This window comes from Anopheles funestus, chromosome 3RL (genome assembly GCF_943734845.2).
Source record: "Anopheles funestus chromosome 3RL, idAnoFuneDA-416_04, whole genome shotgun sequence".
Lineage (NCBI taxonomy): Eukaryota > Metazoa > Arthropoda > Insecta > Diptera > Culicidae > Anopheles > Anopheles funestus.
Genome location: NC_064599.1, coordinates 44,457,303 through 44,479,455, shown reverse-complemented (window position 1 = coordinate 44,479,455; position 22,153 = coordinate 44,457,303). Strand labels below are relative to the sequence as shown.

Here is a 22,153-nt window from a genome sequence, read left to right as displayed (position 1 = left end):
TTTGTCTTGGGCATTATTGTATTATGTAGCATTGGACATTCCATACTGTAGCGTTATATTTTGTAATCTTCAAAATTACGAATCTAGCTGCATACCGACAATCAGTCGCACAAGTTACCAACTAATCTTAATTGATGATAGTAAAATAACTTGCTGTTTCGCAAAAAAAACACGTCCATATTTCTTTTCATTATACTTTTCAGACTAAAATTGTGTACAATTTCAAACATCAAATTCTGTAACCTCTGATGGATTCTATTAACCATTAACTAGTAAATTATTGATAAACCATAAGAAAGCGAAAACACAACACAATGTTATTTAAATTAAGTATTTAGTTGCAAGTTCACTTCTTTATACTCGCAGAGCTGAAAGATCTAGCCGATGCGTACTTCCTTCCTTGCGTGTGATAGGTGCAAACGGATGCAAGGATTTTGTTCACTTAATTGTATGCAATTACATTTTTAATTATTAAAGTACTAAATTAAGCTATCATTTCGATAACGTATGTTAATACGATAAAAATTCAAACCTTCGTCATAGTCATTCAAAAGTTTAAATAGACAACTAAAGAATTTAGTCTTCGCATGGATTTTATCGTTTATTCAGCTCAATCTGTCTTATCTGGCAGTTGTTTGCAAATAGGCTAACTAGACTGTTTATTAGATACAAATATCTCACATTCTTGGTTAACTAGCATATTTATATATATATATATATCCTTGGTACGGGCGGACGGTCTGGATGTGATTTGATACCAGGTCCTGTCGTGTGGAACCGACACCATTTACCACATACACCACCGGACCATGTCTATATATAGATTTACGTAATTCACGCATGGTTTGACACCAAATATCAGTAAAATCACCTCATTTTTTTTATGGAAGGTACATGTATAACCATGTATTTTTAGTTATTACAGCCACGTTGTCCATAAATATTCGTCATAGTAAAATAAATTGTGCTATTACGACCTTTAAACTTAATAATGGACCACAACCTTAATTTATTCCTTCACTAATGAATAGGATAATAAATTACATATGTATATTCCTTTCCATATTATGTAACAAAGAAATAAATTTGTCTTTTTCAATTATATATTGATATTAGCGATGGTCGTGTTTGTTTTTTGTTATGTCTTGATGTTACAGACAATTCAATTCATGCTAAACTGTGTTTATCTCACTTTTTTAATGATAACTTTATTCTAAATAAATTTCAGGGCTTTAATAAGTTTCAAAGCTAATTTTTTTCACTATGAAAATGTTGTAAGTCAAAATGTAATAAGTTCACTATGTTGTAAGTTCACTATGAAAATGTGTAAGTCAAAATACACAAAGTGTATTAATTACATAAGTATTACAGTACAGTACAGATAAGTACAGTACAGTATAGTTAGATTAAAATCACGTGTTTAGTTTGCCATTAATTGAACGTTGGTATTTTGAATGCCCAGCGTGCAATGCTGTCGACTACTTACGACTTACTACTTACTATTACTTACTACTTTTTACGCTTCGTTCCGCCGTTGTATACTCTTTTGTGTTCCTAGAGCGTTAATGTTCAGTGTCACCGGCAGGTAGTCCGATGAAAGCGCCATGATAGTAGCCGGAACATCAGCACGGTCGGGTATATTGGTAAGAATTATATCCAAAGTGGAGGAAAAGTTGGCGTTGTGGAACGTCGGGTGATACGGATACATAACCGTTTAGAACCCCGCTTGCATGTCGTACCGCAACATCGAAACGATCTTGTTGGCAGGAACGTTTCAGCACTCGCGGTGTTTCGCATTTATGTCACCAGCGATGATGAACCTCACCGCTCTCCGAGTGAGTATGCGAAGATCATGTTGTAGCATATTGATCCATCAGCAGCAAGAGCCTGTCTCGAATAGTAGACCACGATGAAGTAGACGTTACCATGGGTAAAGGGCACCGATATTCCAACCGCCTCAACAAGTTGAGTGACGGGGGAAGGGGAAGAACTTCAAACGCTAAGGATCGACGAATAGCGATCAAAACTTCCCCCTTTCGATTGATCACATTTTGCACAGGCAGGAAGAATGACTTTTTTTACAAGGAGTTTAAAATCTTCGAAAGACACCCACCATGGGAGACATAGGATTTTTACCCAGTAAAACATTCTCCTTGAACCCTGTGCACCCTACCACGGAATCACCTCACGGTATTACTTCATGGGAGGGGCAGTGCTGTGGCACTCAGTCTGTCTTAGGATAGGCACTAGCAACATGCAATACTTTTGCACAGCACCACACTGGACGTCACATACACAGCACAACACACACTCGTGCTGGACGAAACAATTGGTCTGGTCGCCACCGTTTCTGCAGTTTCACCAGAATCGATCGCATCGCCGTTTCAGCTGCCTTCCACAGATCTTCTCTCTGCAACATCACTTGCAGGATGTTCGGCGCGTTCACTGCCGTTCCGCACTTGTTGCTCAATTGCTGGCGCTCCTCAGCAAATCTTGGACAGTAGAACATAACGTGTTCAGCTGTCTCATCTACGTCCCCGCATGTTGGGCATCGTGGTGAAGCGGCATGTCGGAATCTATGCAGGTAGCTCCTGAAACAGCCTTGACCGGAGAGAAGTTGTGTTATGTTCACTTCGTCATGTTTCCTTCCCAACCACGTTCCAATGTCGTGGATCAAAGAATAGGTCCATCTCCCATTCATCGAGTTGTTATACGCCGAGCTATTCTATCTCGTTCTATTGCGCAATCTTCCCTGATTGCGGGACTCCTGTTGGACTGCACTGATGCCCCCGATCTGTTGTCTGCTATTCCTTTGTACACTCCTTCTCGCTCCCTCCGTTCTCGCCCTCTTTTACATATCCCCTTATTCCGTACTCCTGTTGGCCGCTACAACCCTCTGTTACGTGCCATGTATGTGTTTAACTCCTCCTGCCATCTGTTTGATTTTCACCTTCCTCTGTCATCCTATCGTGCTCGCCTTAGATCCTTTCTTTAGACTAATCCATATACTTCCTTCTTTTCCGTAGTAGCCTAAGTTCCGTTAGTCGTTTTCTTTTTTTTTTCACCGTCATTAGTGTTAGGGTACTAGATATAAGTTCATGTTTGTGAAGCAATTGTTGCAGACTAGCACCTTAATAAATTAATAGTAATAATAATCAATTAATAATCACCTGCCACAGGAGATCCTGTGCAGACTGGCAGTGGTTCAGGTTGACTTGGATTACCTTCATGCTTTCCGGTCTGCGTCGAGAAAGAATAACTTGTCAGGCTTAAGGTGTATCTCAGTCACTGCCAGCAGCTGGGCAATTTTCTCATTGCTGAGAAAATGTAAGCACTCCGGCAACTCGTCAGCCCTAAGACCTTTGGGCTTGGTTGACAACACAATAGTTGACTTATTCGGCATACCGACGGGTATAAAACGGGTTGGGTATATTGCTGTAGTGTTTGGGGATGAAAATTCACGTCCTATTTTTATTCTACGATGTTGAATCTGCTCCCTTTTTTATAAAATATTTTAACAAAAGTGAAAAGAAAGAGAAATAAACTTAGCTTACAATAGAAAAAGGTAAAACAAAAAAGAAGAGGAAAAAATAAAACCACAGCTTACAATGAACATTTCAGATGAAGAAGTCATCTATCACAACATTATTGTTTCCATCAATATGTAGATAATGCAGTTTGCTTATAAACTTAGGATTTGGATCCTTTTACTTTTATTAATATACGTTAGTACAGGAAAGCGGAGGGGCATGAATGAAGGAGTAAGGGTGGGATCGATGTTGTGGATTGCTTGCAGCAGACTACTCCAGACCGATGTTGTCATCGATGTTGTCAGACAAAACGTAAATTTGTGTTCTAGTTCGTTCCACCTAGGAGCACTCTGTGCAAGCTGATGATATTCATTCATTTTCGCCATGAGCTCTCCATGAGGTATCTTGTTGTAGATCATCAAGTACAGAGCTCTGTTGGCCCAAACTAGTCGCCATCTTATTTTTGGGCATTCCTGCTCTATCTTGGAGTCAGGAAGCTTCTCAACTAATATCCGACGAAGTGTTCGTGCGGTAATGTTGGAAATTATGTCCGGCATGTATGCAACAACCTTTCAAAGACATGGACAGTGTATCAATGACATGAAACCGGTTTTGAATTATTACGAGATTAGTCTTTTTGCTGACGATACTGTTATGTATATCGCGCATAAAGACATTAAACATGCAGAGTCTCTCATTAATCTCGATTTAAACGCTCTAGATGGATGGTTAAAGTACAAAAAATTGGCATTGAACATTAAAAAGACCAGCTACATGGTAATGTGTGTCGGTGGATTGTACAACCCACCATCTATCGTTATCAATACGGAACAAATCGAGAGAACCCGCCAGATTAAATACTTGGAGGTAATTTTAGACGACAATTTGAAGTTCCGAGCTCACATAGACTGGGTGATCACCAAAGTGGCAAAGAAGTGTGGAGGGATTAGTAAGTTGGCGAACAATCTTGATTTTTTTGGGAAAGTTCACCTCTACAAATCACTTGTATCACCACACTTTGATTTCTGCTCGTCCATTCTGTTTCTTGGCAATAGAGGGCAAATGGTTAGGCTTCAACGGTTGCAAAATCGTATTATGAAGTTAATTATGTGTTGTGGTCAATGTACATCGTCTGCTGTTATGCTAGATATCCTACAATTGATGTCTGTAGAACAGAGGATTGTGTATCAGACCGTCATGGTATATATATATATTTTATATTTCGATTATTGAATGGCCTATTACCGGAGTATCTGGGAGAGAGAATAGTGCGAGGATCTTACGTTCATAGGCACTGCACACGCAGGGCAGATGAACCCAGAATTACGAACCTACAGTGCTAGAAACTCTTTGTTTTTTCAAGGGGGTTCAACGGTACAACAAATTGTCAAGAGAAATTAAGAAGGCGAGTAGCTTGCAAGAATTCAAGCGTGGGTTGCCGTGTATGTTAAACAAACTGTGTAAGTGATATATGTGTAGATGTCCAATGTCACTCTGTTTTGTATAACTGCAGTTGTAAGATTTTTTCATCTTAAAATATTGATTAAAAAATAGAATGAGACACGCGCGCGAAAAATGACCAGTTGATTTCATATTGAAGAGTTCATGGTGTGCACAATCTAAGAAGTCACAGAAAGATTCATTGATGATTAAACATGACTGATTTCAGATGCATTGGACATCCCATGTTTAAAAAAAAGCGACAAATCCCACTTGTGACATATCCCATATGAAATGCAGAGACACGATGCTGATTTGTTAAGAGACAAGCTACCAATTTTTGCTTAAATTTGATTTGACTTAAAAGATTTTGATTTTCTTCTATGATAAAATGCATCCACATTAAAACTCAAATTTTTGCTTTTTGGCTTTGATATACCTTTTTTGGCTCAGCTTATATACCTTTCTTCAGTGCAGATTTAGGTCGAACTGTGGAAAAGGTTATACATTTGAAAATAGAATCTTTCTTTGCCAAAAAGCCAAAAAAATCCTTTGAACTTTCGGCGGAACAGCAGAAACACACAGGAGAATTGTCACGGAGAAGAGTAAATGCAAAAGTAGAATAACACAACAGTCCATTTCATCCATTACGAATATTTATTTTATGATGACGTTAATATTGATTGCCATTCATACTATTATACTATCATACATCTTTTTCAAAGCAATAATATATTTATGGTGGTTTTGTTGAAACTCTTGGTCAGGGCCATTTATGTCAGAACGTTTGTTTGCGAATTTGCGTGTGTATTTTATCCGTATGAGTATTACATTTCAGTTGCTATCTCCCCGTAAGGCACTTACAATTTTACATTTTACGTTTTCAAATGTTTTTGTGTCACTTGGTCTTTACTTATCCAAATTTTCGAACCAAATAAAGCGGGATGACACTGTTATTAAAATCATAAAAACATAAATGTATTCAGTTTGTCTTTTTCTGATGTCTTTACACATTTTTTTAATTATGTCTTTTTTGCTTTCAATTTATCTCACATCCAGTATACTTGTATGAGTGTGCAATAATCGTATGCGAAAGTTTGAGCAACAACATATAATTTCCCATAATTGACATAATGTAGCTATTTCCATAATCATACATCTGTTTAAAATTTTACATTATGTATAACCTAGGGTAATTGATTTATTTTATTTATTTATTTATTTATTTTTGTTTGAGTTCATATAGTCGGGAATGAGAATTGTAAAACGACGACGAAGTTAACTTCTGTGTGCAAATACAAAACAGAACTCTAGTTGAAATTGTTATATCAATTTCCATTGCTTTGAATTACCTCCTTCTAATTCGAAAATTCAATAGTAATAATAATATATTTTATTGCACCTTTCTACCACTTCGAATAGGACGGTTTCAACGACAGCGTACATTGTGTTTAGTTTAAATAAAATACAAAGAAGTATAATTTTGCAACTTTTTCGAAAAAGAGTTTCATTAAACTTTATCAACTCATTTGTATCATTATTTTATAACAATTTAACGATATTTTATGCACAATAATAATATAAATGTTGCACGAAACTTTTAGTTATTTTGAGAGGGGGTCACAGTTCATTTAAATTAATTTCCTCATTTTCAATTGATTTAACTGTATTTGTAATTTCTTGTTCAATAATTGCTACACCATTGTTTTGTTCTAACAGAAAATTATATCGAATGCATAGAAAATGTAAAGAAACTACATTTTGTGTTACACATTTTGCTGTAGCTGTTTTCTTTACTTTATTACAAACAATATCAATCAGTGCCATAAAAAAACCAGGGAGATTTGATTGCAAAACAAACATGTAACATAAGTTGCGCTTGTTATTTCTTCGTTATTAACGTGCAAGCTCTCTTGACGAATTAATACTATTATATTTTATGCTTTCACTTAAATATGACAAAAAACTGTAACGTTTTTAAGTATGAAATAGTCTTCACACATTGACATCCACAGATATCACACAATTTTATTTGAGTAGTATCGGCGCAGTACGAACGCTACGGTTGTCGTCGACGGTTTCAGATCATACCGAGAAATAGTAAATTGTTTATAATAGTTTAATCAATTTCCCATTGCCGGTCCCCACGGCAGGGACCGGGTTCAAACCCCATCCGGACCGTCCCCCCCTAGCATGGACTGACTATCCTGCTACGTGGTAAAATAAGTCTTGATACGGCCAGGCCGTTCTAACCGAGCAAAAAAAAATTAATCAATTTCCCGTTTATTCCCGCTTCGACTTTGTTCTTGTACTTAATAAAAATTTCAATATAGCTACAGCAACTAATGTGATGTCGTCGAGCGTCAACCAAGCTTTTACACATGGCGCCGTTGCGGTATCGCCAGATGCCAAAGTGTGAAGACATGAATTACTTTTACCTGTGTTTATTCTGTAAATTGGAAGATATAATCAAATAAAATAGGAAAATAACAAGCCAACTATTTACTATTCTGTTGATCTGCGAAGACACGTATAGTTTGATAAAATAATAATGAATGCAAAAGAAAGTAATGCGTGACAAGATGAAGTGGACGGATTATTTCATGTAGACCAGAGGGCTGAATGTAAGTCGCATTCTCACATGTGGATGGAAGCTGCAGTATACCGTGCCTCGCCGCGTCGCCATAACCATTTATTAGGACGGTACTATAATGAAACGTACGACAGATTATAATATTAATATTTGTTCATCTTATTTTTTGTGTTGTTGTGTTGTTCCATATATCATTAAATATTTTCAACGAAATTGACAAAAATAATACCTTTCCGTCAGCATATTCTATGTATCCTATACCTATACCTACCCTATTTCTAGCCTAAGAACCATACTGGCAAAATAAGGCCCTTGGGCGCATAGTCTTTCAAATTGAAAAGGAATATCGAGAAACGACCACCGAAAAAAAAACTACCATACCACCAGAAAAACCGCAAGATATTTTTATATTCAAACATGCAAACTGACCCGCGAGCCAAAATAAAATTGCCATCACTGAAGTGGCGAAGGTTCCAAACTAGGTTTACGTGTAACTTGTGCAAACCCAAAAGCAAAACAGGATATGCAGTTGAATAGAAAATGCCAATCAGACACAGTTGCCCCCATATGATACACGTGTATCGATACCAATTTTTTTTTGGCCTGGAATTCGTTCGCCTTGTTGGAGATTCGACAGGATCGTGCCCAGGTCTTTTCCATAGGCGGATTACTTCTAGGCGCCACTGATGTGCCCTACCTTCTGTTTCGCGTCCCTCTCTACGTCCCTTACCGTGCTCTTCTCTTCACGTCCATTCCTCTCAGACCCTTAAAAACGTATTACGTATTGGTCAAACGATCCGTTTCTTGTCTCTCTTCGACACTTCAACAATTTGTACCACCTCTTCGATTTTAACTCCTCCTCGGCCTCCTTCCGTTCCTCTCTTTTCCTCACTTCCCCGCTAAAGATAAGCTCGGATTTTGCTTTTAGTTTAAAAGTTTAGTTTATAAGTTAAACTTTGTGAAACCTCTTAGGGGGACAATTTTAAATTAACAAATAACATCTAACAAAAATTGTTATTCTGATGCACATGAAAAAAAACCCCTAAGCTACCCTATGTAAAAATGGTAGTGGTGCCAGGTTTTACACGATTGAAAAGAATCGACTAACCAGTTGTAGGTAAATAAACTCAAACAAAGCCTAAAACTGACAAAACAAGAAACAAGTGAAGATTCGTGAAACTTCGTTCATCCATGAATCTGTCACGATTCATGAATCTTTGAGAATCAATATATATAATCTTCTAAAAAGCTAGCTTTCAGAGCTTCTAATTCAATTTTTTTCTAAAAAAAGCTTCTAATTCAGAGTCATACATTCAGTTCAAAGACTCATTTAGATTTACGAATTTCTGAAATTCAACTAACACTAGTTTTGATGAATGTTTACATAATATCCCAGTTAACTGTCTTAATGTATAACCAAAGCGCTTTCATTTCAAATAATACTTTCTGTGGCCTGTTGTAACCCGAAGAAAGATCTTCCAGGGGAATCAAATATTTCTTGTTTAAATTTTGGAAATAGTTTACTTCTATGCACTTATATAGAAGAGAGTTTTTTGTTGTTGTCATTGGCGGAAATAAAAAAAATGTTATCAGTGCAGTTAACATTATATAAGATTACAAACCTTTTTAGATTTTACAATCTTGATATTGAAAACGAAGGCATTGTGACACCATTGATTGCATTTAAAGGAAAAATAATATACAAAATATTAATGTAAGCCTTTGAACGTTAAACATTCAAGTCCTTTGCAAGTAATAGTTGTTTGAACCATATATAAAATTGTTCTGTATGCCATATACTTACTCTAATTAACAGCTGACCACTCTTTGTGTGGGGGTTTCGGTATGCGTATAATACCCAACAGCCAGACATTAACAGGATCCCGAGGATAACCAGCATTGACACTAGTAGCTTATTACTTGATTCACTATGTATGTCCGATGTGTGATATACATGCGCTTTGTTGACAAAATCATCTTTGTTAGAGCCCCTAATGTTATCGGTTCCATTCACCACAACACCATTCGTTGTACCGCTTTGATCAGGTTTTCGATCTTGGCCTGGTTGTTGATTATCTCGAAAGTTGGTGTTATTGTATCTGTTGGGGGCAGCTTTGGTTGTAACTTCGACTGATTCGCCATAGTTATTACCTTTCTGACCAAGTGCCGGACAGTATAAAGCTTCGGAAATTATTGTTGTTTCACATCCTGCAGAAGAGAGCAAAACCAATTTTTAGATCAAATGGCCTGTTTAACAAAACATTACAAGTCGTTTACCTTTATGTACCCAATCTTGTCTCTTCCGATCTGTACCAGTGGAACACCGATTGATCATCGGACACCATAAGCACTGAAATTAAAATGACACAATATATGAAATGCGATAATTGTTCTGCATAAAAACAAGACCATTAAGTTTACCTCAAAATCCGCTCCCTCGTGCGTGATACAAGATTCACAATCCTTAAATGAGAAGCATGTAGGTAGTGCTGACAATGTTATAATGGTATCATTTTGCACTTCGGTTTGACCAAAATTCACTCGATGATATTCGTAGATGGTTTTCTGCTTCGTACCTGCAATAAAATCATTTCTATTAAAACGATGTTTCGCTTATGCCTGTAACGATGTGCTTTGTGGGAGAGTCCGTGCTATTCTTCAAATTTGTGGTTACGCTTTGGTCTTACACTGCCAGTAAAGCAGCTCCACTCTATTTAACGTATACTTTCACGGCTTGCTTCTACTTCTGGTTTGGGACATGGCACCAGAAAGTGGTAAATTCTTCTACTTGTGTGGCACTACTTCCTCGTGGATTGCCATTTCTGGCTTTTCTTGACTTCGATTACCCGTAGCAAAATAGTCGGTCATGCTTGCGGACGGGGGAACGGTGAAGATGGGTGTTTCAGGTATCAGGCCCTGTCGTGTAAAGACCGACGATGCTATCATTTACGCCACCGGGCCAACCTGTACATAGTTAATTACGCCATTGCTATTCTGCAAATCAATATGCACATATCTGCACTGGCATAGGTATAGAAATAGTATTCTATTTATTTGAATGATGTAATATCATAACGACTTCAACGCACAATCATAAGCCATTTTGGATTTGAACCCGGTCCGGCCGTGTGGACTGGCGCCGTTTATCACATGCACCACCGGGCCGCCTCTAAATACCACAAAAACAACTATACTTTAGTATAGCACAACTATGTGCTATACTAAAAACCACAAAAACAACAAATACTACTGCTTACAAAAAAACTGACCCATCCACTTCTATCTGTGTATACCTCATTTGTATAAATCTTTTTCTATTTCTTTTATGGCACTATCCGTATAACAAAATTTTTTGTAACAGTATGTGTAGAGGCTCAACAGCACACCCGACGGACACTCGGTTGGGTCTGTAAAAAAATTCAGCATGCTTGTTTTCTCTCACTATGTTGGTACTATTGAAAGCAAACAGCAGTCTGCCATCCAAGATGCATAAATATACGAAAACAAAGGAAACGAAACCATGATCCTACACTGTTGGCGTCTGTACACTGCGTATAATTGCATTACGTACGAGTACAAAATGTGTAATATTATTTACGATTAAAATCCATTCACAAACTAATTTGCGGCTTGTTGATTTTTCGACACAAGATCAACAAGAAAAATAATCACTATTTCACACGCACCACCATTTCACCGGTGTGTAAAAAACGAAGCAGCCACAACATGTACCGAAACCTTTTCTCCTCACTACAAATTCAATGTGCTTGCCGACGCAAGCACGTAGTGCAGGAGGGAACCTACACCACACATTTATGGCACGGAAAGACAAGCCCAACATTCGTTTTCACATCGCACTTCACAAAACAACGCGTATACAGTGAACCCAAAAAGTATTCGTCTACCTGAATGTTTGACACAAAAAGGCGAATTGTGGACGTTATAGGCATGGGACATTAAAATGATCGATGGGGTTTGATAGCAGGTCAAACAATTAGTACCTTTTTCACAAAATGTGGCCATAAAATATTAAAATAATAATAATAATAGAACCAAAACTAAGAATTTCATTTGTTACATGCACAAAAAGTATTCGTCTACTTGGGTTTTGACGCATTGTTTATTTAAGCAGGGGGCAAATTAGTACTTGGTTGGGTTTCCTTTTGATTTAATAACTGCATAGAGCCTTCGTGGCATCGATTTGACTAGGTTTTCTGTTACGGAAGATGGAATTTTATCCCATTCTTCTTTCAATGCTATTTTCAGGACTTCTTTGTTACTAATTTGCCGTTTTCTGATCGCATCGTCCAGTACCTTCCATAGATGTTCAATGGGATTCATATCAGGACTCTGGGGGGGGTGTTTTAAGTTGCTTGGGAGTATTATAAAGCAACCATAGCTTTGTATTTTCAGCCGTGTGTTTCGGATCATTGTCTTGTTGAAAGACGTAGGAATTTTGTAATCCAAATTTCTCGGCACTTGATCCCAAGTTTTCTTTTAAAATTTGAATGTACATTCTGTGATCCATTTTGCCTTCAATGAAATGCAATTTCCCCACTCCTTTTGCGTTCATACATCCCCACACCATGACAGAACCTCCACCGTGTTTCACTGTTGGTATCAGATTATTTGGATTCATTTCTGTATTCTTTTTTCGCCATACCATACGCCGACCATCTGATCCAAAAATATTAAATTTACTTTCGTCTGAAAATATGACGTCATTCCAGAAGTCCTCATTCTTATTTCGATACTCTTTGGCAAATTCTAAACGTTTTTTCCGATTGATTTTATTCACCCAAAACTTCTTTCTAGCAACTCGTCCATTGTAACCATACTTTTTACAAGTATTGCGAATCGTACTGGGACATACCGTTGTTCCCCTTTGTGCCAACTCACTAGCGAGCACAGGTGCACTAGTTTTAGGGTTTTTCTTAATTTGTCGTAACACAAATCGTTCATCTTGTTCGGTTAAAGATCGTGGACGCCCGCTTCGGTGTTGGTTTTCCACTGATTTTGTTATTCCAAATCGATCAATTATAGACTGTATGGTAGAACGCGGTTTACCTACAAGTCTTGCAATCTCGTAAGATGATTTGCACTGGTTATGGAGGCGTATGATAAGACTTCTCTCAGCACAACTAGTTTCTTTGCTATTACGACCCATGGCGACTTCCTTCTTGCTCTGGATGCAATTAAAACTCTAATAAAACGAGAAGATTTGTCATTTGTCCCATAGCAACGGAAAACCATCAAAGTATGCCCCAAAAGGAACGGCGTGTTGCCACTTAGTTACTCCAAAACCCAAGTAGACGAATACTTTTTGTGCATGTAACAAATGAAATTCTTAGTTTTGGTTCTATTATTATTATTATTTTAATATTTTATGGCCACATTTTGTGAAAAAGGTACTAATTGTTTGACCTGCTATCAAACCCCATCGATCATTTTAATGTCCCATGCCTATAACGTCCACAATTCGCCTTTTTGTGTCAAACATTCAGGTAGACGAATACTTTTTGGGTTCACTGTATATGCAAACTTCCGCGCATCATTCATGCACAAAAGTATAGAACAATTTCTAACTCCCACGACACGTCCACTCCGGACTTAGCACACAGCAAACTGCGTCAATATCAATGATTGCTAGATGTCAGCCTACACATACAATCAAAAGATTCGTGTTTGTACACGAATTTTACATCCATTTTCCCAAGGTTTTCATACTTCTACATGCCCCTCGCCTGTAAAAAGTGCTGACATTGCCGGTCGGGTACAACCTCAAGGGGGCTTGCCATACCATTGATCAATGAATTTAAAATAGCTTCTTCACCTTTGTCTTTTTGATTTAACGTTCTCTAACTCTAAAATCATGCCGTCCATTTCTGTCTTACTAGGCCACTAGGTCACGTCTTATTTTTACCACGTAGCCGGATAGTCAGTTCCTGCTACGGAGACATACTGTCTGGATGGAATTTGATACTTTTGTCCTGTCCTGTGGAACCAGGGTCGGTTATCACGCACACACACACCACCGGGCAACCAGGTGCTTTAAGGACCCATAACAGCTTCATCGCCCACATTTTATGTTGAATTCAACTTATATATCATGAAAAAGCGCCGTTACATCCATACTACGCAGTTGTGGTATGCGATTTAATAGATCTATAATTCCATAACTACGATCAAAAGCTATAATATATGATGTAAAGATTACTTACGCATTATTGTTTTATCAATTATGTACGCATCGGAAAGCCCTATCTTTACAGGGTGGTTTTTCGTAAGCGGGTTTTCAAATATCTGCTGGATGCTGATGGGAATTTTTTTGTATGCAAACACAATATCGCCGGATTTGTTTAGCGTGACACTAAAGGTAAAAGTCCCATTGTTAGGACGATCCTGAAGTATAACGTTTTCCCAAACTACGATGAAAGTTTCACCTAAAAAGAAAAGCAAGTATTTCATATATTGTACGATTGTCAGGTATTACTGTATCACATGCAAGAGCATGTAAAACTGTTTCATTATGGGGTTTTTTCATTACCATCATCACGATATTTCACAAGGGAGCTATTGGACAATGCTGTATCAAAGTTTGCCATTAAAGGAGCTATATACTGTGTTGATGCCAGCCACGAATGCACATAGTCTCCTGTATATAAGAAGCCTCCGCTCGCAATTGTTATATTTCGAATGGGGAAACCATAGAATGGAAAATCGAACGACAAAAGCATAGTCTAGAACAAAAAAAAGAATAAAAGAATATTAATGTATGCAGGAATAAAGATAAGGCAACTGTAAATTATAGCACACGATTGTGAAAAAAACCCTGTGAGCTGATGACAAATATAATTGAAAAATTCCATGGCTGGAAAAATCGATATTCTTATCCAGAAGAAATATTCTAAGTGGGCAATCAGGTGTTTAGATGGTAGTTGCACCAGGTTTTACAGGATTACACGGGCCATACCCAAATCATAGTACGAACAAGAATACAAAATCAAAGTACTGCAAGATTGTGAATACCGACTGGCGTGTATTTTGTGTTATCGTCAATTGTGGCACTACATCACACATCACGGCGTTGGACTGCAATTTCTGGTCTTCCTTGACTTTATTTGACCGGAGCAGGATAGTCAGGTCCTGTGTACGTAAGTACGGTCCGGAAGGGACTTCATATCTGGTCTTGTCGTGTAAAGACCAGTGCCGCTATCACAAAAACCACTGCCCCGAATCTTTGAGGACTTACTTCGTTTGAGGAATAGAAAAATAAAGTCATTCATTTTGTTCAAAAATTCAAGATTGAGATTGACCTAGATTCACCCTACGCTACTTTCAATCCCTGAATAGAAATGAAGTTTGTCTACGCTATTCGCGATCAAGCGATAGACCACGGATAAATCAGGTTTCATTAAAAATGTTATTCCCTAGTGCATGCAACCTGGAACTCAGGGTTGTAATACAACGTAAGACTAAAATCTAAAAATATTGTTTTTAGAACTCGTCTTGCAAATGGGAAAACAATTAAACAAAATGAATTACATGTTAGGTATTTTGAAATGGAATTTACCTTGTGTAATTCAATAGGGAATAGCAGAAACGACTTTATATTATAGGATATAGAAATTACAGATGAAGCTTGCAAGCATAATCAGCATTGTGTTCATTCAAAAAGGTTCATTAATGGCTAATGAGCAGGTGTATGATCAGGTGCAAAGCAAAACGGTGCGTGGTGTTAAAACAAAGAATACATACTGTTGCCCGCCGATGGGAATTGGAAAGCAGCATGTTGACGGTTAAGTTGGTGGTTATTTTTTTCCAAAATTCATCACTCATGGCTTTATCGATGGACCAAGTGCTCTTGTAGTATAGATGATTATCTTCAAACGTTTTTGTTATGTTATGCTCTTGCAGTGTACTGTTCAACTCAGCCTCAGTGCGCTCGATCGTATCAATGTTGATTGCATCACTGATTGGGTCACGTCCGGACGATTCCTGTTAAACAGATGCGAACGATAGTTATGATTTATGTTTAGAAAAATGGCAAGCCATTATTAATCGCCAAATGAAATCGAACTCACTTGCAGCAATGACGTATTAACAACTCCTGCTCCCGCTCCCAATAACTTTGTCGAACTATTAGGTGCAGTTTTATTAACACTATCGCCATCGATCGCGTACTCTTTCCTCTGACCAGTACCATTAAATCCTAGTAAATGTGTGGTTTCCTCGTTTACATTCAATGAGCCTACCATTGATGGTGTTTTTTTGCCATTCAGTTGCTCCTGGTATAGTTTTAGCTTAGAGAAACTTTTCTTGCTCTCATCCAACGGCACAACTGATCGGTTCGATGCCGCACCTCCCACCTCTGTTTCGACCGCCGTGTCATTTCCCCCACTCGGAGCTGGAACCGATATTGGCACTGAAAAACTGCTTCCCAGAGCGGATAAATCGGTCTGCAGATATTTTCGAGGCACTGGAAGGAACCAGGAAATCGTCAAGAGCTTTATGAATATACTTCATTTATGCGCTTTGATATCTATTTAAGGGGTTATCATAGATGCCTACCTTTGACGCAAACGTAATGCTGGTAAAGTGACAGCAGTATTAACCAAAATAAGGAATTACGAATAAAGGGTATCATTCGCATCGTACCATTCGCCATTTCTTTTCGCCACTTTTATCACCACAACCGTACCACAGTGTTTCGTGATCAAGAACGGTTAGGCTGCTAAAGATTACGAGACTAAAACAAAAAATACCGATTTGCAACTCGATTTAGCCTGCTATCACTGCTTGTCACAATGTACTGCCGATTTAATATGCTTATATTGGCTCTTGTTCTTTAAAACACGGCTGAACTAGCAAACAAATCGCCCGTTGTTTCTTTAAGTTGACGCGTGTTCAATCTACCTTTCAATTAATTATGTACACTCTTCTAAATTTCTGCTGGATTCTTTTTTACATCCTATTTACATCACCTTTTCCACAATAAAATCACGTTCATCCGTGTTGCCCGTCCGTTTCAATTAACCGTGCACTGGTTTAAAAAATGGTTAGCAGCTGCTCGAAAATGCTCTTTTAAATTTCGAGCACTGATTTCCTAATTTTCAAATACAACAAAAATAGCGTTTATCAGTTTGATATTATTTAAGCTGATCTCTACTGTACGAGTTCGTATAAGTGTATTCGCGTTCATTCTCACTCTTCTCTAGTTTTAGGTTAGCAATATACTCAACCCTCACATAGCGAACATAAAGCGTTTTAATGTTTTAGTCGTTAACCTCAGTGAAGTTATTGTGAAAGTTACAGCAAAAAAGTCTACCTACTGAAACGAAAATAATATAAAATTGATTATAATTATAAACTATAATAATTTATTCTTCATCATAGTCGAATGGTCAATGCTTTTTCGTTGTTTTATTAATATTGAGCATTGCAGGGGCCCGGTGAGCGAAATTTGGTTAGATATAACACTTAAAGCTCCTTTATTTAAGGATATATTTAGGGTAAATTAGCAGTCGGTAATTTACCGTTTCGACTTTCGATATGTTGACAATAGTATTTTTATATGCTATTTTGCCCTTAACTTATGGTTTAATTTATTGGTAAATTAAACGAAAAAATAAGGCAAACTATTTGACTCGGCGTGTACTTAGTCAAGAATAAATATTTTAAAAGATTTAGAAATGATTTTCTAATCATCAAAAATATAATAAACACTTTCAACATCTACACAGTGTCAAATCCCATCCCGGCCGTACCCCGTAGCAGGAACTGATTGTCGGGCTACGTGGTAAAAAAAGTCTAAAGATGAGGTAAAAAAGTACGTCAGAAATGACCGGCATATCCTTAGAGGTCGTTAAGCCAAGAAGAGAATTGCTATGCAAGTTATATGCAATCCCAGCAGATATTTTGACAAAAAAAGGTTCTTTAGACTGTAAAATGACCGATTGGCAGCAAACACTTAACCCTAGCGAGTGTCTCAATATGCTGCGATTATTAGATTTTGACCAAGGATAGGTATAATTTAACTTTAAATCTTCTATTAAAATAAATTTTTAGAGTTAGGTTACAATTAGTTTTCAGTACAACATATACAACGCATAAGGCGAACTATTTCAATAAATAATACAACAACAATTGGGCCTCCACACGCAGAGCTGGGTATTCTCTCATAAACAAATAGATTAGGAACACTACAAGCTACTAATAGTTTGATCCAATCTGATAATACCCCTTGTTAAAAGAAAGAACTGTTATAGCAGCGTAGAAAATGTCTTAATTTCTTCAAATATAAGGTTAATATTGTGCGGATAAAATAACTTGTACGGGTTCTCAAACATCATTGTTGAATGGATTCTCGAAGCAATTATATAATTATCCTGAAAGGTCAAATTGTGATTTAGACATTTGAGCACATTCTGAATTTCGTTGTATTCTAAATTCGCGTAGGGTCGGGTGTGATTAACTAAATTTTTGATCATCGTTAAAAGTTTCAACCCGTAATCATTACACGTGTTATCGCATTACAATCACTGCAGGAGGATCGTTTTCTGCCTCCGTAAGTAAGCCAGCTGTTGGGGGGTATAACGACTAACTGAGCTGTTTTTTTGGTTTTACATAAAGCGCCACGCCTCGCAACAGTTTAACGACATTGCACACTTACTAAGAAGCACCATATGTTTTAGATCGCGCCGATGTCTGGTTTATTGACGAACTGCAACAAGGTCAAATCATGAGCCGTTTGAATGCTGCATTTTGCCACAGTTGCAGTTATGTTTTTCGCACTAAAACCGGTTCGGCGTAATAATGCAAGCTCAGTGCACTGCTGCTTTTGTACTACATATATTACAAATATCCAAGTGGAGGAAGATTGAGAAGCGTATCGTCTTATGTGTACTTTAATCGATATAGGTTAATTTTACACAACACTGGGGGTTATGTAAGCCAAGCATAAGAAGTACGTATGGGTGAATTTGCATTGAAATAATTAAAAAAACATTAATAAATGACAGATAATCTCATTCATGTTCAAATCGAATCTAATGTGAATTAACCAACATAAAAGCTATTTGTTATGATGCATTTGATTATCTACATTTTGGTTGGATCTATTGTTAGGCTTCTATTAGATGTTTAATGCAGATTAATGAATCAATGCGCAATTATTGCTTCCTAAAAAATCATTGTTTCTTATATATATATAATTGAGTTACACACCAACAAATAATTAAAGTGATTCATATACCTAACACAAGACCAAGTCATCCAAATTGTATCTCGTGCAAACCTTTCACTACGCACAAGTGCGTGTATGACCTGTGGGTCGCACTTGCAAGAATATATGCTTAAGGGACAGGCATGAATGCGAAAAAACACATACACATAACACCAGACACGCATGCACTATTCGCATGGTTCTTGTGGACCCCTTTGGGCACTATAAAAGCGATATGCATTCTCCTCTTCAGTTATCAGTTTTAGAACTGCGCTCCAACTTTTCACATCGTTGACATCTATTTATTTATTCTATCTATCCCTCAACGCTGCGAACATGTTCCGAGTAAGTGAGCTTGTAATAAATTATTAGCAAACGATCAGTAGTAGATAGTGGTTTGAATTAATTTGTCTCTTTGTTGTATAGTTCATCGCTCTTCTTGCTGCCATCGCTGTAGCTCAGGCCGCTTACACTTTGAACCCGGCTGGTCCAACCTACGCTGGAATCCACACACCTGCCATCACAAGCCAGCAGTCGAACATTCTCCGCAGCTACGGAAACCTTGGCCAAATCTCAACATATTCGAAAACCATCGATACTCCGTACTCGTCCGTGAGCAAATCCGATGTGCGCGTAAGCAACCCAGGTGTGGCCGTTGGTCACATTGCCGCCGCCTATCCACATGCCATTGCTCCGGCTTACGCTCATCCGGCATATGCTCATGCGGCGTATGCTGCCCCAGTCGTTAAGGCGGCTCCGGCACTGCTTGGCGTTGCCTATTCTGCTGCCCCGGCTGTTGCCCACATGACCTACAGTAACGGACTCGGTATTAATTACGCCTGGTAAATTTGGAAATCCTAAACATTGCCCTCTGAGTGAGAGAGAGGGAGAGAGAAAAGGAGAGAAATGGCCATCGTATTTTCTTTATTTACACCATGGACAATTGGAGCGAAACACAATCTAAGTCAACACAGTCAACAATAAATAAAATTATTTCTTCAAACATGAAAACTATTGCTTTGCGTGATCGAGCGGCATAAACTATTTGATGGAAACGTAAAAAAAAATTCGGGCACAAATCACAAAACAATTATAAACAATTACTTTTGCTTCATATCACATAAAGTATAAGGAGTTTTCCACATTTCTTAATCTTGAAGACCTTTGACGAAGACTATGGTGATGCCATAGTTTTACCCTGGTTATGATTACACTGAAATTCGATGAAGAGAAAGTAAGAGTGAATCTACTGCTCCATCGTATTCGCCACGTTGTTCCGCATGTTGAAGATTTACTCAGTTGTTAATTTTTCGTTGCGGAATGCTCTCTGATAGTTTACAACTATCTTTTCAACGAATAGGGTAAAGTCGATCTTTTCCTTCTCGTTTTTTTAGATTTTCTTCTTTTTCTTGACTTAACGACCTCATAAGGTCATACCGGCCTATTCTGGCTTACTATACTTCCAACATTCTGTGATTTCTTCCGTGATTTTCTGTCATATGCATTTATTTGTCACTGTGTATCTGCTGAAGACGCTGACGAATTTATAGTGCACATGAAGATAGCAGGGGCCCCTTTCGAAAGTTTTCCAAGAAATGATACAGACAGTCAGGGATCCAGCATTATCAATGTGTTTTCCCTGAAAACCATATGCAGACGTTTTTGAATGTGTCTTAGCTAACGGTACTACCCTTTTGGGGACCCTAACTGCCAGTCCACGGAGCCCCTAAAACCACCATCCCAACAAGGGCCAGTGTAGTTTTAGTTCAATTTAGCTACTTAAAAGGTTGAAAACCAAGAACGAGTCTGACTTTCCAAATGTTGTTAAAACGTTTTTTGTTGCTAAATAAAAAACTGAAATAAATTTGGTAAGCACTAATATGACCACACGGTCCCATGATCAGCAGCATCAGGATCTAAGTTCTGATACCGATTCACAGGACAGTGGAGGGATTGGAGAAGTTATGGACGTATTAGATACAAAAACCTTTGCCAATTGTTAATCTTCATCCATTCAACACGGTTGAAATTTTCACCTACCTGCGGTAAAAAACCTACGGTGGATATAAGGATCCTGAACAATATTCAACTAGTTTGGTATGGTTTTAGACATGTGTGTCCAACGGATGAAAAATTACCTATAATTGTCGTACCGAAAACCCCAAAATAGTGGTGAAAACAACTTTGTACCTCTCAAAATGAATAAAAAAGTAAACCACGACTATTCTATAATGTATTAAAAACAAAAAACCGAAACCTTACAAGTGAAAAATTTATCATTGTCGGAAGGAAGATCATGAAAAACGTCCAAAAACACCAATTTATTTAGCGCCATCTGATGATTTTGGTCTGAACTAAATTAAAAATGCACTTTTTTATTTCTATCAAAGATAACAATCCATAAAACCATAAAATATAGCACAGAATAATTTTTCTCCCGAAATTTGTTCCGAGTTGACTAACGTGCAGTGTAGCAGAGGAACCACCCAGAAATTTGCGAATTGCAAACCTGCAATTTTTGCAAATTGCAATAAATCCGAGCAATAAGAGCACAGACTACAGATCAATACTCCAGCAACGACCTAACCAGCGAGCAGCACAGTACCTTCAAACACAACTGATCAGAAAAATCTTGAGCAATGCGCTTAATATTACCGAGCGTTTTCCATGCCCTGCAGACCACGGAATCTACATGAGGCCACATGGTGAGGTTACAATCAAGACAAACACGCAAGTCCTTGAATACCTTGAGGCACGGGATACCTGGATAAGAAGAGCGAGAACGAGTGAGGGAGATAATGTCACACTTGTCATGACAGAGGAACAGAGAGCAACCCCAAGGAGAAAAACGGTCCAGCATGGTTTGCAGCGAAGCACAGTCTGCTAACGACGAGATAGGAAAACTAATTCAAATCGTCAACGTAGCAATGTTCATGTAAAACAGAAAATAATAAAAATTTATAAACAAAACAAACGTTAAAGGGCTCAGCACACTACTTTGTGGTACTCCAGTCCCGCAACAGAAAGAAACAGAAAAGGTTGAGTTTATTTTAACACGATATGAACGATCACAAAGAACAGACTGCACCCAGGAAACAGTTGTAGAATTGATCCCAAGACAATTTCTTAACAAGTAACGAATGCGGAACACGTTCTAATGCCGAATTAAAATCCGTGTAAACTGAGTCTACATGAGGTTCAAGGCGCGACAAACGACAAGAAACAAATGAGTTTGGAAGAAGGTAGAACGTTTAGAGACAAACCATACTGCTGAGATATCGCTAATCTACGAGAAAAGTTAAGGATGCAGAAATATATGACATATTTAAACATCTTGGCAATTGCATACAGCATTGCAATACCATG

General features: G+C 37.8%; 2 protein-coding genes across 3 annotated transcripts; one reads left to right on the top strand and one right to left on the bottom strand.

Annotated features, from left to right (window-relative positions):
* Positions 1-5,608: 5,608 nt before the first annotated feature.
* Positions 5,609-16,619, bottom strand: LOC125770029 (plexin domain-containing protein 2). Of its 2 annotated transcripts, XM_049439195.1 has the most exons (10): positions 16,135-16,619; positions 15,648-16,042; positions 15,322-15,561; positions 14,111-14,303; positions 13,785-14,006; positions 9,985-10,139; positions 9,841-9,913; positions 9,368-9,771; positions 9,186-9,203; positions 5,609-7,676 (listed from the first exon to the last, which is right to left on the bottom strand). In XM_049439195.1, the coding sequence occupies exons 1-10, from the start codon at positions 16,229-16,231 to the stop codon at positions 7,608-7,610; spliced, it is 1,866 nt and encodes a 621-aa protein (XP_049295152.1). In that variant the 5' UTR covers positions 16,232-16,619; the 3' UTR covers positions 5,609-7,607. The 2 variants fall into 2 exon arrangements, with proteins under 2 accessions (XP_049295152.1, XP_049295153.1); XM_049439196.1 differs by lacking the exon at positions 9,186-9,203 and having other exon boundaries at positions 16,135-16,616.
* A 2,406-nt stretch (positions 16,620-19,025) lies between these two features.
* LOC125770031 (pupal cuticle protein C1B-like) lies at positions 19,026-19,798 on the top strand. Its single transcript, XM_049439199.1, has 2 exons — positions 19,026-19,132; positions 19,214-19,798. Exons 1-2 carry the CDS (start codon positions 19,124-19,126, stop codon positions 19,631-19,633), a joined length of 429 nt encoding a protein of 142 aa, XP_049295156.1. The 5' UTR covers positions 19,026-19,123; the 3' UTR covers positions 19,634-19,798.
* The last annotated feature ends 2,355 nt before the right edge of the window (positions 19,799-22,153 follow it).

Coding starts and splice junctions, on each gene's coding strand:
- LOC125770029 (XM_049439195.1), bottom strand. CDS start 16,231: ATGGCGAATGGTACGATGCGAATGATACCCTTTATTCGTAATTCCTTA. Junction 16,043..16,134: donor GCATTACGTTTGCGTCAAAG/GTAGGCATCTAT, acceptor GGTTCCTTCCAG/TGCCTCGAAAATATCTGCAG. Junction 10,140..13,784: donor AATTGATAAAACAATAATGC/GTAAGTAATCTT, acceptor ATTTTATTGCAG/GTACGAAGCAGAAAACCATC.